The sequence below is a fragment of the Lupinus angustifolius genome, chromosome LG08, assembly GCF_001865875.1.
Source record: "Lupinus angustifolius cultivar Tanjil chromosome LG08, LupAngTanjil_v1.0, whole genome shotgun sequence".
NCBI lineage: Eukaryota > Viridiplantae > Streptophyta > Magnoliopsida > Fabales > Fabaceae > Lupinus > Lupinus angustifolius.
In genome coordinates, this window is record NC_032016.1 from 19,429,630 (window position 1) to 19,445,861 (window position 16,232).

Genomic DNA, 16,232 nt, shown 5'->3' on the forward strand with positions numbered 1-16,232 from the left:
CACGTTCTTTGAGGATATTGAGTTTGATGGGGAAGATAAGGTTAGAAACTTTATCTTAGAGGAAGAGTCCGTATCAATTCCAAATGCGATTCATATGGTTGCTTTTGATGAAGCAAATTTGGAACTTCTTCAAGACATAACTGATGATGCTTTCCCTACTCAAGATGAGTTGGTAATTCATGAAGGACAAACTCCAAACCCTCAAGAACATGGACAAGAGTTGCAAGAGCCAATAGTTTTGCATAGATCCACTAGAGAAAGGAGAAATACAATTCCAGATGACTACATTTGCTTTCTCTTGGAACATGAGGGTGATGGCTTAATGGACAATGATCCATTAAACGTTCGTGAAGCCATCCAAAGTTCCAATTCAGAAAAGTGGATTGAAGCAATGAAAGAGGAGTATAAATCCATGCAAGACAATAAAGTTTGGGAACTTGTCCCATTACCAGAAGGTAAGAAACCCATTGGTTGCAAATGGATTTTTAAGACCAAGCGGGATTCTAATGGTAATGTAGAGAGGTATAAGGCGCGTCTTGTAGCTAAGGGTTTTACTCAGAAGGAAGGGATTGACTATAAAGAGACTTTCTCTCTGGTTTCATCGAAAGACTCTCTTAGGACAATCATGGCTCTTGTAGCACATTATGATTTGGAGCTTCATCAAATGGATGTCAAAACAGCTTTTCTTTGGAAGATTGTCACACCCACATACCTTCGAGATTTCAAATGGCTAATCAAGGTATGATCTTATTCTTCACCATGAAATCAATTGGGGTTTCTTCGGTCTGGATCATGGTTGTTCCATTTGAGTTTATGTATGAGCATAAACATTTTGTTATAGGAACAAAACCATGATTATTAGGATTTCCACATTCAATCTAAAAATTATTCACCCAAAATTTCCAACAGAGGATACCGTAATAATTATTAGAGTCCAAGGCCACCTCTTTGAAAAGAATTTTACTTAACCTCTTTAAAAAGAATTCTCTAACAGGTAAAGAAATTCATAAAAATAGTTGTGCTCTTCGTCTTCTATGAGATTCGTGTAAGTACATGTATTTTAAATTTTAATAAAAAAATAAGGTGTTGATCTAGTGATATAAGACTCACTGAATTTTTAAAGTTGATAGTTCAATTCTTGAGAGTTATACTTGTTAGAATAGACAATTATGAACTTTGAAAGAGATTTTTTCCTTACAAAAAAGGTGAGGAATACCCTTGGTAGTACGAATTTTTTTTTTTTTACAAAAATAATTCGAAAAAAACATATTTATTATTAGCCATGGGTTCTCCACAATAATTTACCAACAAGCATAAATTCATAGTATATTTTCTCTATTTTTTCATCATAAATTCTTTATCCAAACATTCATCATTATTCATCCAATAATTTAACACTCATACATTTATGCCAAAATATTATCATACAATTTATCTAAAATTAAAAGATCATATTATGTAAAACTAAAACATAGTATGTAGGTTCATCGCGTCCAATTGGGAATTTATATTCTCTCCATGGTAAGATGAATTGTATTCTAACAATTTGTATTATCCAATCATTCACTTTAATAAGCTACCTGAATAATGAATAGGAGTGACAAAAAAAAATTCATAATCCGTAATTTATTTAAATATAAAAAAAACTCATCTATTAAAATTGATAAATTTAAATTAATATAATTCAATTGACAATTTTAAAAAAGAATGAATTTATTACATTAATTATAACAAATAGATGTACATGAATCTATACATTTGAATGTATTTAATCCATAAAAAAACAAACATTCATAATTCATTTGCTTTTTAATTTCCATCTCAACTACCACTTTTTATATGTGGTTTTTATCTTCACTTTCATTTTTTTATTAAATTAAATTTTAATATTGAAATATATTTTTAGTAGCACATGCTCAAATGATAGTGATATCAATGGTAAGACATGTGAGTGTTTTTTGGTACATTGGAAGGAAAAACAACATCAACAAAAAAACAAAATTAATGTAAAGAGTTTGTTCTTAAATATATAAAATATATAACTATCTTGTTAAAAATATTGTAAAGAACTTAGAAAAAATGCATGCTTGTTGTATATTGTAAAAATGGTTTTTCAAAACGTTCCAAAATCACTTATCTAAAAAGTCTTTCTTAAAAAAAATTAAAAACATAGTACTTAAAAACTTTAAAGGTAATTTTAAAAATGTGAAATAATTCATTTTTTAAAAGATTGATTTTAAAAAATATATATTTTCAGTTTTAATTCAAAAACATAAAATGGATTGGATATCAATCCATAAAATAGATTTATGGATCTATTGAATTTCATTCATAAAATTTGTACATGGATAAATTTCATTCATCACTTATTTTTAAATATAAGTAATAAAAATGAGTGATAAATAATATACTGGTTATTGTGTATTAATTTAATTTTTGTCCCAACAATGCATATATATTATATAATATGATTAATTATTATGTTTTTTAAGTTGTATTTTATATGACTTAAAAAAGTTAATTTATAATTGACTATTAATTTTATCAATTTATATTAGAGCATACTTGCTAAAATGGATTTGAAGATAATATTTTTGGCAGATGTAAAAGGAACTGATTTACTTATAGAGTATGAAAATAAAAATAAAAATAAAATATTTCTTTCTTAATCGAGAGGATATGATGAATGAAAGAATTGAGAATAGAAAATAATATTGAAAACAACATAAATGAACAATGTTTTATGGTTTATTAAAACAGTGGAAAGTTTGCCCCTAGTTGAAATTTACTATTCCAGTATTCCACAAAGCGTGATATTATTCCGTTATTTTTTATGGTTGATCACTATAATATTAAATTATTAGATATTTGAATTAAATGATTATAATTTTAAATTTTAGCAATTTGTTAGGATAACAGATTTTATCTCACAAATAAAACAGGGGGCCAGAGATTCTCGCACCATAAAAATATTACATGTTTTAGAATAACAAGATTTTACTATTAAATTTAAATGGTTAATTTAAATTTATGTAAGTTTCTTTAAAGTTGATAACAGAAAAACTAGTTTGCTACTTTGCTTGGTAAACTCCACTTGAATCAAAGCTATCGTGTACTATCATTTTGCAAACTCCAATTTGGTGCTAAATGATACTTTTTTTCAGTTATGATAATTTTTATACCTAATGATATATTATATCATCTATACTGTTATATAAATACAAAATATATCAGTGTAGTATGTAGATAATTGAACGGTCGTGATTTTTATATCTAAACTTTATCTTTAGACATTCAGGTAAGGAATAATTGGATATTATATGTTGTATATCATCACTTTAAGTTACTTTTTTATATGGAGAACATAATATTTTATTTGAAACACTAAAAAATTAAACACTTAGACATCTTTATGTCCTATTCTCTATATTCGAAGATGATCTCACATTCATCTTTGATTCATTTTTTCTAATAAGGAAGATCACACTTTTGAATGAGTGTCAAAATACAATCAAATTAAAAATTAAAGACTTATTCTTTATTAGAAAATAATTTTTTTACAATGATTTATATCATATAGAAACTTTATACTCAATCTCAAACTATAGCCAAAATTATAAAATCATATATAGTTAAAAACAAAAAATATGATATAATTCTCTAAAATGAAATACATAAAAATTAAATATTCAATATTAGAAAATAAGAATGCAGGTCAGTTGGCACGAAATATCTGTCAAACTCTAGTTTTAAGGTAAAGATAATTAAAGAGGAGAAAAAATGTTGAAGTGCAAGAATTCATCTATGATCACTATATAATTGATTATTGATATTTGATAATTAACCATTATTCATTTTTTTTAAAATTAATCTAAATAAAAGATAAAAATATAATGAATATGTCACTAATATGCATAGATATTATATTCATAAAATGATAAAAAATCAAAACTTTAAATTAACAAATCATAAAATAATAAAGAATCGAAAGTTTAGATTAACAGATCATAAAATAATAAAGAATCCAAAGTTTAGATTAACAAATCTTCAATTAATCCATATATGTATCCTTAACATACTAAATTAATATATAGCTTTATTCAATATTTTTACATACTTTTAATATCATAACTAATATGTTCCAGATTCACTATAACATATATTATCAAAAAAAGAAACAACTGAAACACAAAAATTGCATTTTGAATAAAGAAAACCATAGAAAAGTGATTATTCTGTTCTTACACAGACAAGCATGAACATTTACACGTTGCATCCATTACTGACGTGTTATTCTTTCTTGTAATTTCCGTCTTTTATTGGTGTTGTTCTTTATCTTCATCTTCTTCTTCTCTTACAATGCAAAAGCATTGCACAAATTCTCTTCAACAATAACATAACACATCTTATTTATTATATTGTCTTTATCAATCTGCTTCTAAGTTGAAAGAAAAAAAAAACAATCTTTTACCACTATTTCTCACAAATTCTTATCACCTTCACTCTTCTGTGCATAGTTTCGTGATTTAAGGTTCTGGGGTTGCTTTGTTTTGTTGTCGGTTTTTGGTGCTGCATAAACTTGTTGGTACAACGTTGGAATCTGGGGTGGTCCTATGTTTTTTGTCTTTTTGGTTTTTGGATCATGGGTTCTAAGTTTTCATATTTCTATGCAATACCCTAAAGAGATTCCAACAAGTTCTGTTTTTTTCCCTTCAAGATCTAGCTGAGTATAAGTGAAAACTTTCTAGGACCACTGTGATGGAGAATAGAAACTCAGTTGAGAATTCTTCTAATATTGAATCTACAACGAACAATTCAGCATCACGTAGGAGTATTATGTCTAACCACTCTAGAGGTTCTGGCAGGAATTCAATAAGGGAAGTGACTTTTGACCAGTCAGGATCCAAGCCTGTGAGGTATGGATCAAAGGGTGGTGCTGATTCTGAATTTCTAAGTATGTCTCAGAAGGAATTCAGTGATGAGGATGCTAGGTTGATTTACATTGATGATCCTGAGAGGACTAATGAGAAGTTTGGGTTTGCAGGGAATTCGGTCCGGACCGGGAAGTACTCTATCCTTAGCTTTGTGCCTAGGAATTTGTTTGAACAATTTCATAGAGTTGCATACATTTATTTCCTTATAATTGCTGTACTTAATCAGCTACCTCAACTTGCTGTATTTGGAAGGGGTGCTTCCATTTTGCCATTGGCTTTTGTATTGCTTGTTACTGCAGTGAAAGATGCATTTGAAGATTGGAGGAGGCATAGATCAGACAAAGTTGAGAATAACAGGTTAGCATCTGTTTTGGTTAATGGTCAATTTCAAGGGAAGAAATGGAAGGATGTTAGGGTTGGTGAGGTTATTAAAGTTATTGCTAATGAAACCATGCCTTGTGATATTGTGTTGCTGTCAACTAGTGACCCTACTGGGGTTGCATATGTGCAAACAATTAATCTAGATGGCGAGTCTAATTTGAAAACTCGGTATGCGAAACAAGAGACTCATTCTAAGTTGCCTGAAAATGGGAAGTATAATGGGTTCATTAAGTGTGAGAAACCTAATAGGAACATCTATGGATTTCAGGCTAATATGGAAATTGATGGAAAGAGGTTGTCTCTTGGATCCTCGAATATTGTCCTTAGAGGCTGTGAGCTTAAGAATACTAGTTGGGCACTTGGTGTCGCTGTATACTGTGGCCGTGAGACCAAAGCTATGCTCAATAGCTCAGGAGCTCCATCCAAGAGGAGCCGGTTGGAGACTCGTATGAACTTTGAGATCATAATTCTCTCTTTCTTTCTTGTAGCTTTGTGTACTGTCGCCTCAATTTGTGCTGCTGTTTGGTTAAAGCGCAACAAGAACAAGCTAAATCTCTTGCCTTATTATAGGAAATTGGATGTTTCGAAGGGGAAAGAGGAACACTATGAGTATTATGGTTGGGGAATGGAAATCCTTTTTACATTCCTCATGGCAGTTATAGTGTACCAGGTCATGATTCCCATATCTCTGTACATTTCAATGGAGCTTGTTCGTGTTGGTCAGGCATACTTCATGATTGGGGACTCCAGAATGTATGACGAGGCAACAGATTCAAGATTTCAATGCAGGGCTTTAAATATTAATGAAGATTTGGGGCAAATTAAATATGTCTTCTCTGACAAAACCGGTACACTTACTGAGAACAAGATGGAGTTTCAATGTGCAAGCATCCGGGGAGTTGATTACAATTTTCCAAAAGTCAGTGTGGAGAACGAGCAAGTTGAATACTTTGTTCAAGGTGCATTTCTTTCTTCCAATATGTTAGTCTCTAATACTTTTTAGTTAGCATTACTTATCATGCATTTAGAGGGTGAGTCTCAAGGTAACGGTAAGTTTGCTTACCTTATGACCTGGAGGTCATGTGTTCAAATCCTGGAAAAGTCTCATCGCTTGTGAGGGTAAGGTTGTATACATCTATCCTCTCCAGACCCCGCTAGGTCGGAGCCTTGCGCACTATGCCGCCCTTTTCTTTTTCTTTTTACTTATCATGCTTTTGATTTTGTTTATGTTTGACATGCCTTGTCTATTTTGTGTCACTATTTCTTCTCAGTGGATGGAAAGGTTTTGAAGCCAAAGATGAAGGTGAAAGTTAATCCAGAACTTTTGCAGTTATCAAAAAGTGGGTTTGGAAGTAAAGAAGGGAAATGGATTTATGATTTCCTTCTAGCACTGGCAGCCTGCAATACTATTGTGCCTCTTGAAGTTGACACATCTGACCCAACCGTCAAGCTGATAGATTACCAAGGGGAATCACCCGACGAACAAGCATTGGCATATGCTGCCGCCGCCTATGGTTTTATGCTTATAGAACGTACCTCGGGCTACATAGTCATTGACATCCATGGAGAAAGACAAAGGTAAATTGAATTGCTCTGTATTCCGTATTTGTTAATTTATGTGCTTCTTATTCTTCCTAACTTAAAAACATTTTTTGACAATCTGGAACAAGTGGTGCCAATACTTTAGCACTACTGGAATTGAAGTTAAGTTTTGTGTCTGTGATCTTTTGTTTTCCTTCTTCCCTGGCTCTGTAGTGATCTAGCCTCCATAGTAAAACATTAAACCTCCTTTAATGAGGTCACATGGTTATCCTGTCTTTTTTAATGATTCTTCCCATTATTGGCAGTGCAGGTTCAATGTCTTAGGTTTACATGAATTTGATAGTGATCGGAAAAGGATGTCAGTTATACTGGGGTATGCTGATAACTCCATGAAACTTTTTGTCAAAGGGGCAGATACATCCATGCTTACTGTGATGGATAAAAAATTGAACGACATAATACAAGCAACTGAAGCCCATCTTCACTCTTATTCCTCGATTGGTTTGAGGACACTTGTTATCGGAACACGAGACTTGAATGCTTCAGAGTTTGAGCAATGGCACTTTGCCTTTGAGGCAGCAAGTACTGCTTTGATTGGAAGGGCTGCTATGCTTCGCAAGGTTGCTCTCAATGTAGAGAACAATCTATGCATACTCGGTGCAACTGCTATTGAAGATAAATTGCAGCAAGGTGTGCCGGAATCTATTGAGTCTTTAAGGACTGCGGGTATCAAAGTTTGGGTATTGACAGGGGACAAACAGGAAACTGCCATATCAATTGGCTACTCGTCAAAGCTCCTAACAAGCAACATGAATCAAGTTATAATTAATAGCAACAATAGAGAGTCATGTAGAAGGTGTATACAAGATGCTCTTGTCATGTCTAGAAAACTCACGACTTCTTCTGTAGTTTCTAACAGTTCTAATGCTGTTACCACCCAGATAGCCTTGATTATTGATGGTACCAGCCTTGTATATATTCTTGACAGCGAACTTGAAGAAAAGGTTAGTGCCACTATATCTCAGATGGTGTTTATAATGTATTTCGTGCAGATAGCTTCTGTGCTGACTCTGCCTATTGTTGTTAATTCCAGCTCTTTCGACTTGCAAGTAGATGTTCTGTTGTTCTCTGTTGTCGAGTGGCTCCATTGCAGAAGGCTGGGATTGTTGCCCTTGTGAAGAATAGGACGACCGATATGACACTAGCCATTGGGGATGGTATGATATCTTCTGTTTACTTGTTTCACGTTGTCATTTCCCTTAAAAAAAGTGCAAGCAAAATACCTGAACAAAAGAAAGAAAAAGAAAAATCTGAGAGAAAATAAAGATGATTTTTTTCTTGGCCTGGTTTATGTTTGTATGTAAAATAACATTTATTGTCCATGTTTTATAGGTGCAAATGATGTCTCAATGATCCAAATGGCCGATGTTGGAGTTGGCATCAGTGGGCAGGAGGGCCGGCAAGCTGTAATGGCATCAGATTTTGCAATGGGGCAGTTTAGGTTTTTAGTTCCTCTATTATTGATACATGGACACTGGAATTACCAACGCATGGGTTACATGATACTATACAATTTTTACAGAAATGCTATCTTTGTTCTTGTCCTATTTTGGTAAGTTATATAGTTCAGCAAATGAATATAAGTATATGCTTTGATCATGATTTTTTTTTAATTTTGAGTACGTCACAAACATTACCTTAATAAGTTTCTTAGTTCTTGTTATTCAACCTGATGTAGTTCATTCGATCTACTTAATGATTTGGATAAAAAAATTTCCCTTTTATGTCTTTATAGATGCCTTTTAATATGTTCAAAACTCTCCTATAATTCTGGGTGGAAATGTGTTTAAGAGACCTTTGTTCTAAAAATGTGGTCGTAATTGTATTTTGTTCTTTTTGGATGTAAAGATTTGTGCCTCCGAAATATAACATCTCAGTTCTTTGGCCTTTGTTTTCCAGGTATGTGTTCTTCACAGCCTTCACTTTGACAACTGCTATAAATGAATGGAGCAGCATGTTGTATTCAATAGTCTACACCTCATTGCCAACTATTGCTGTCGGTATCCTTGACAAAGATCTTAGCAAAAGGACTCTCCTAAAGTATCCTCAGCTTTATGGAGCAGGGCAGAGACAAGAGACTTACAACAAAAAGCTATTTTGGTTGACGATTGCTGATACTTTGTGGCAAAGCATTATTGTCTTCTTCGGTCCTCTCGTCGCATATTGGGAAAGCACTGTTGATACAGCAAGCATAGGAAATCTTTGGACTCTTTCGGTGGTTATTTTGGTTAATGTACACTTGGCCATGGATGTTATCAGGTGGAATTGGATTTCTCATGCAACCATTTGGGGGTCTATCATTGTGACTTTCATTTCTGCCATGATTATTGATGCTATACCATCATTTCCTGGTTACTGGTATGTGATATCTGTTCCCATTCTCTCACAAAAATTTGCACATATAATCAATCTTAGAGTAAATATTCGTTTTAGTTCTTCATGTTTTTTCTATTTTACCAGTTTGGTCCCTCCAAAATTATAAAACCCAAAATGGTCCTAAAAAATTTAAATGTGGGTCAAAGTAGTCCATATCAAGTGTTGTAAAACATGTTAAAAATGACTAATTTGACCCACATTTAAAAATTTTGGGAACCATTTTGAGTTTTTTCATTTTTGAGGGACCAAACTGGTAAGGTAAAAAAAAACATGAGAGACTGAAATATGTATTTAACTCTAAATCTTGTGTGGTAGCATGCATGGAAAGAATAGGCATATTTTCACAAGTTAGATGTTCAGTGATTATGCTTGTTCTGCTGTATAAATCATCAATTATTATCATTTGCTGGTACCACTTGTTTTTCTTTAGTCTTTATTAGTATAAATATAATAATTTTGTAAGGGTTATTAGATTATATATCTAAAGATATTTACCACCAGAATCTCATGTACCTAATAAAAAAATATCTTGCAATTGTAAATTGTAAGTCCCAAACGTGCAGTTAAAAATTCATTCTTTGTAATCTTTTCATACCCACCCAACTTCTATTTTTTTCTTCCTTTCTTGCCAAATTGTACATGTTTTTACAATACTGATTGGTTGGATATCCAACCATATATAATTGCCTTAAAAATAAGTGCTTCTATGTTTTAAAACCTTAGATGAAATTACTAGTTTAGCACTAATCACAGACAAAAAAATCTCCCATTTAAATGAATTCTTTGTTGTGATGCAATAATTCTTAGGTTTGAGAAGCCTTTCACTTTTATACATAAAATCTAACGTTTGCATGTGTTCAAAACTTGGCAGGGCAATGTTTCATGTTGCAGGAACTGGATTATTCTGGTTATGTTTGGTTGGAACAGTGATAACAGCATTGCTTCCTCGTTTTGTTGTAAAATATGTATATCAATATTATTTTCCCAATGATATTCAGATTTCAAGAGAAGCTGAAAAATTTGGGAACACAAGAGACAATGAAAGTGGACAAATAGAAATGAATTCAATGTCAGATGCTCCACAAAGATGACAAAAATGATATTTGTTGCTTTTGTTCTATATTTTTCTTTTGTAAAGTTGCATATTCTTTAGGCTACGTCAGAGAATTCTGTTGTTGCCAGAGGTTTCTTTTGTTCTATATTTTTCAGTGTAGAGGTTTCTTGTGTTTTTATTTTTTACTATTGATCAGTAAAATGTCAATAAAATAATTAATTCATTATAACATATATTAGAATTTTGTATTGGATAATTGAACAGAATAGATAAAATATGGTTCAAAATGAATTCATTAAGAAAGGGTTGGACATATTAATGTAACTTAACAATAAGTATTTTAGTATAAGATAAGATAATTAATGTAACAAGGTAAAAAAATTAAATGTTAGGTTTTGATGATTTTTTAAAATAGAACTAAAATAAAATAGCTTTCAATTGTTAGAGGTTACTTTTTAAAAGTTACAATCTTCAATCTTGTGCACATAGAAATATTCAGAAATATAGAATATATCTACTTATGAAGAAAGTCCAAAAAGTACACGCTACTTTTATTAAAATGTTTGACTTTTTGTACAACCCTAAATACAATGACATGTGGTGGCCTGAGGCAACCATAAATCATGTTTAAAACAACTTGTTAGAGATGTTTCAAGTCACATGAAAGAAATTATTGTACAATTTGGTGAGAAAATTTGGTGTGTGTGGTGACACTCTTCATTGTTTATTTAGGGTAACCTTGGTGAAGAGTATTATTGTCCTTGGATTTGCAAACACGTGTGACAATTAGAGAAGGACAAAAGAATATGCATACAACTTGCTTAGATAGACACAAAAAGCAAATGTTTGTCCAACATTATTGTTATGTGACAAATGCCTTTTCAAACTCTATTAATTCAACACATAACATCAGATTGCTTATATATTACCAATAATAATACCACCTACTTTCTCCAAAAATATAAATTTGGGCCTTATTCCTATAATGAATAATTAATATTAAAAGTTAGTTATTTATCATATAATTATTTATTTTAATATTAATTTTTGACCATTTAAATAAGATTTGATTACCCATGTTAAATGTTTTTATCTCTCACAATAAAAATGATTCTTATTTGTATCACTCCATGTATATATAATAATAGAATCCAACTTTTATGAAATGAAGCATTTAACACTTTCAACTAACATACATTAATATTGTTGACACCTAAAATAGTTATTGTTATACATAAAATGAGCAACTTCATTATGATTTCTATACCTAAAATTGATAACAAATATATCCATTTTTTTAAATTTTTCCCCCAAAAAATAAAAAAACTTACTTTTTACAAAGTTATGTATTCAATATTTGGAAATTCAAAAACCATAATGTTGAATATAATTTTTTGAATTTGGATCTTTTAAAGAAGATAAAAGATTATTTAAATTATCTATAATAGAATAGAGATGAGGATCCACTTATTTTAAGACTAAGTTTTTTAAACTTACTCCATATCTTAGCCATTAATTATATGGACATGTAATGGTTTAGATCTACTCACTAATTGAAATTATTGCATTTCCATAGAATTGATGGTTATGATGAAGAATAAGTTTACAAAATTTACGTAGGTGGATATAATAGAGCATTAAAAATGTATATATTGGATGGATGATCATGGTGTAAGGAGGTTCCTCAAACTTTTGTTTAACCAAGGGTTCCTTGCCTTTGCCATTGATATTATTTGTCCCATAAAGTGTGTTACACCTTTATAATTTTGGGCCACATAATTTGATTACTCAATAAATATAATCTCTCATTTGAAGCATACTATTGTTTGTATAACATTAGAGATGCCCTAGGAGGTAAGGTAAGAAAATGTTGCATAGGACTTATCCAATGCTTATATGCTAACAAGAATGTGCTAAACGGTGGGGTAAAGACTAAAGCCAATTTTTGGTATATCCCTCATTGTGGATAATAGTTTAATCATTTTCTCCCTTATTCTTGACAATGTTGCTATCAAGAATCAAATATTTGATATTTCTTTGGCCTATTATATAATATTTTGTTATTTAATGAAGTTTTACACCAGTAAATTAATGTTTTCAATATAGACATGAGAAGTTAATGATGCTCCTTTTCAAAATATAAATAAAATAAATGAAAAAATGGTAGGTTGATAGTGTAAAAATTTTATATAGTTAATCCATTATCCATCATTCATTTTTAATAGTTATTGACTTATTAAAAAGTAAAAAAATAATATAAATGAATAAAGAATGATTTACTAATTATATATAAATATTTACACTATCATTAAGATATTATACTCATAGAATAATGCAATAAAGGGTAACATGAAAGTGTAGTTTTTTTTGTGTGAAGTAAAGAGCTGTTTCCTAAGTTTCTGGGTTTTGTTGTTGCACCATCTTGATTAGCCGTCATATGTTATCCTATTTCCTAAGTAACTGTCTCACTCAGTTATACACTTGAGGCATGTTTCAACTTAGAGATCCTTCAATTAAGCTTTTTGGAACAGATATTCATACTCATACTCATATTCCACTTGAAGACTCTCACACTCAGATTCATCCTCTGCCTCAACACATCAATATTATCATGGTCACACCATTCTAACTTTCTCTATCATTTTCATATCTTTCTCATATTTTGTTATTTTTTCATTATTTATTAGTTATATATTTTCTTTTATTATGCTTTATTTTGAAAATTTACCTGATAAAGTTTGCATTTTTAATCTAGAATATTTGCCTTATTGAAATGGGTATAATCATACAGTATAGAACTCCTGAATGTGTAAAACCATTACATGATTTTAATTTTTGTCTAAATGGTAAAAAAATAAATTTTTTGTGGCAATGTTTATTTTATTTTCATGAGAAGTTCATACTTGTGTAATTAATAATTCGATGTATCTGAAGGTGTTTGATAACTTGTTTTGAAGAAGAAAGAAAAGCAGTGGTGGGTTTTGTGGACCACTATAGAAAATTCATAGTGGGATTTAATTTGAGTCACTTTTTTGGACTGAATTATTTAACCAAGTTGGGTGTGTTCTACCAACTTTAGAAGTGGAATATGTATTGGAGTTTAGAATGAATTAAAGGTCAAATTTTCCCAACTTCTTTGTTATGACTATTTTTGCCTAATGTTCATCAATGATGTTTTTTCCTGCAGCATTACAAGGAGTTGTGATTAATCTGTGTTTATTTAATGTTTTTTTATGCCACCCTTTCCTTGGTGTTCTTTCATAGAATCAGCACTATGTTTATTCAATGTATGATCGAACTGACAAAGGTTGATTCTCAATTGCAGAATGGATATGAAGAGCCATCAAAAGCTGAAATGAATGTGCCTTTGAAGAAAGTATCCGGCAAACACACCGATCCTCTAGAATATGCAAAAGATATTCCAAATACTCATGAAAGTCCTACTCCGGAACTGGTGTCCAAATTAGTTCATAGAACTAATGAAGGCAAGGCTGCTAAACGATATATTGACGAAAAAGAAAAGGTTTTAAAGAAGCCAGACAAGGTCCTGCCATGTCCACGCTGCAATAGTTCGGAAACAAAGTTTTGCTATTTCAACAATTACAATGTTAACCAACCTAGGCATTTCTGCAAGAATTGCCAGAGGTATTGGACAGCAGGGGGGACAATAAGAAATGTTCCCGTTGGGGCCGGAAAGCGCAAAAATAAGCCCTCAGATTTGCAGTATTGTCAAGAACCTGTAGCTCTTGATGCAGTATCTAGCATCCAGACAGATACCAACCTTGCTAGTAATGCACATTTATCATCGAGGCCTTTTAATGAAATGCGGAATATCCATGGTCCCGGGGAGGATGCTCCTCTCAGTGAATCCTTCCAAACTGTGTTAAATCTCGAAGGCCAGAAAAAAGCTGAAGTGGATACTTCTACTCTCAAAGATGATGGTGAGGAGCCTTCTAGCTCTTCGATAAGATCTGCTGAATCCTGTGAGAAGCATTATTCAGAAAGTGAAGTAGAACAAGTAGGCTTGACACAACAATGTAATGTTGTAACCCCTTTACATCCACTTCATTATTATCCTGCACCTCCATGGCCTCACCAATGGAATCCGTGTTGGAATGCTGTGACTTTTAGGCCGAGCAGTGTAACTTCTAGTCCTGCTTATATGGGTTCAGCAACCATGATGACAGTTCCAGGCTTCTCCATACCAACCGTAGAACTACCGGTAGCTCCCTCTTTGTATTGGTTGGTGGAAGAGTCTTCATTGGTTGGTGGATCCACAATTAGTGGCATCCCATCACCTTCATCTTCAGTTAGCAATAGTGGTTGTTCCGGCAATAGGTCTCCAACCTTAGGAAAACATTATAGAGATGGAAGTACACCAGGAGATGATACAATGAAACATAATCTTTGGGTACCTAAGACTGTAAGGATCAGTGATGCAAATGAGGCTGCAAAGAGTTCTATATGGTCAACTTTGGTTACAAAGTGTGAAAACTCCCAACAGAACAAGCCTATTATAAAAGGAAGTGTTTTTAAATCATTTGAACCTAAGTCGAATGTCGATTCACATATTTTAGATGATAATCAAATTCTAAAGGCAAACCCTGCTGCTTTCTCTCGCTCCGAATCTTTTCAGGAAAGCATATGAAAACTGTATCTCATTCTGGTTTTTGTGTTGCGGCGAGCTCATGTATATCAGGGAAGTATGAATTCTCAGTCTTGTGACAAAGACTTAGTACCTCTGCACCTCAACTTTGTTATCATGGAAAAAAGTGAGACATGGAAGTTCATGAAATTGTGAGTTTGAGGTATCAGGTATGATATTTCACCTTTGAATTGTTTCTTTACTTCATCATTTTCAGTGTTTTATAGGGATTTCTTTAATTGTTTTCTTTCCTTTTTCCAAAAGTTGGGCATGTAATGTATTTATTGAAGCTGGTTATGGCAAAGAGCTAACAGGCCTAATTCTGCAGCAAAATTTCTGTCTGTTTATCCAAAACATGAATCTATTAATGACAATCTCTAGCATAATCAGGTAACATATAAGCACTTCTTTGTTTTAAGACATCCATTCATATTTTAGAGCTCACTGCACATTTTCTTTATTTATTACCCAAACATAATCTTTTAGTAAGACATTCATTCATAATGGGTAAAAAAAAACAATCTTTCTACTTTGCCCTACCGAAATAAATTAGTTTGTATTCAGTTTTAAGCTAAGGTAACCAAACATATTAAGATTATATTCTCACAATTTATAATCTTACAACTTACAAACTAAAACTAAAAACATAATATATATCAATTATATGCTTAATTTTCATTTGCAATTTGAGTTTTGAAGGAAAAAAAGAAGCTCGGAAGTCATGTTATGAGATGACCGTTAAATCTTTCATTTTTTCCCCTCCAAAACTCAATAGACGGATTTAGATTTTTTTGGGAAACCATTTTAGTTTATTTCAAAGTTTTTTTTTAAATACCAACTTCATTATCTTTATTTTTAAAGAGTTAATAATGAATAATGAATGATATGCTCACAATAATATTTTTTTGATAAATTTTGGAGACAGCTGTGTGAAAGCTACTTCATGGATGGCATGAGAAGAATTTTTATCAGAAGTTGTGACCAATCTTTGATTGTAACTTTTTATTTTTATGTTATTTGAGAATTTAAAACAATCATGTAGCCTTATTCCATCTACATAATTTGATACTAGGGTATAACCTTTGTAGCCACTGTAATCATGAAAGTGCATTCACATGAAGTGATGCAAATCGAATTATGAAACCTTGCAATAAACATTTTTCAATAGACAAAATTCTGTCACTATGCAACCCTTTTGACTCAGCACAAACTCATTGTTTTCCTATTGCATCTAACATAA

The 16,232-nt window shown here is 31.8% G+C and overlaps 2 protein-coding genes across 5 annotated transcripts; both read left to right on the plus strand.

The window, feature by feature from the left end:
• LOC109355030 (phospholipid-transporting ATPase 1-like) lies at nt 4,364-10,411 on the plus strand. Its single transcript, XM_019597931.1, has 7 exons — nt 4,364-6,274; nt 6,587-6,893; nt 7,168-7,861; nt 7,951-8,074; nt 8,250-8,469; nt 8,817-9,275; nt 10,165-10,411. The coding sequence occupies exons 1-7, from the start codon at nt 4,759-4,761 to the stop codon at nt 10,382-10,384; spliced, it is 3,540 nt and encodes a 1,179-aa protein (XP_019453476.1). The 5' UTR covers nt 4,364-4,758; the 3' UTR covers nt 10,385-10,411.
• On the plus strand, nt 12,717-16,146 carry LOC109353436 (cyclic dof factor 1-like). Of its 4 annotated transcripts, none has more exons than XR_002108459.1 (3): nt 12,717-12,961; nt 13,673-15,162; nt 15,918-16,146. XR_002108459.1 is itself a non-coding variant. In XM_019595715.1 (3 exons), the coding sequence occupies exons 1-3, from the start codon at nt 12,836-12,838 to the stop codon at nt 14,993-14,995; spliced, it is 1,416 nt and encodes a 471-aa protein (XP_019451260.1). In that variant the 5' UTR covers nt 12,717-12,835; the 3' UTR covers nt 14,996-15,296. The 4 variants fall into 4 exon arrangements, 2 of the variants coding, with proteins under 2 accessions (XP_019451260.1, XP_019451259.1); XR_002108460.1 differs by having other exon boundaries at nt 15,929-16,146; XM_019595715.1 differs by lacking the exon at nt 15,918-16,146 and having other exon boundaries at nt 13,673-14,288; nt 14,322-15,296.

What these genes read in the sequence shown, in the direction of transcription:
- LOC109355030 (XM_019597931.1), top strand. Translation starts at nt 4,759, where the DNA reads ATGGAGAATAGAAACTCAGTTGAGAATTCTTCTAATATTGAATCTACA. An exon ending in ATCCATGGAGAAAGACAAAG is followed by an intron (nt 6,894 to 7,167) that starts GTAAATTGAATT and finishes TTGGCAGTGCAG; the next exon opens with GTTCAATGTCTTAGGTTTAC. An exon ending in GACACTAGCCATTGGGGATG is followed by an intron (nt 8,075 to 8,249) that starts GTATGATATCTT and finishes CATGTTTTATAG; the next exon opens with GTGCAAATGATGTCTCAATG.
- LOC109353436 (XM_019595714.1), top strand. Translation starts at nt 12,836, where the DNA reads ATGTTTCAACTTAGAGATCCTTCAATTAAGCTTTTTGGAACAGATATT. An exon ending in AACACATCAATATTATCATG is followed by an intron (nt 12,962 to 13,672) that starts GTCACACCATTC and finishes TCTCAATTGCAG; the next exon opens with AATGGATATGAAGAGCCATC.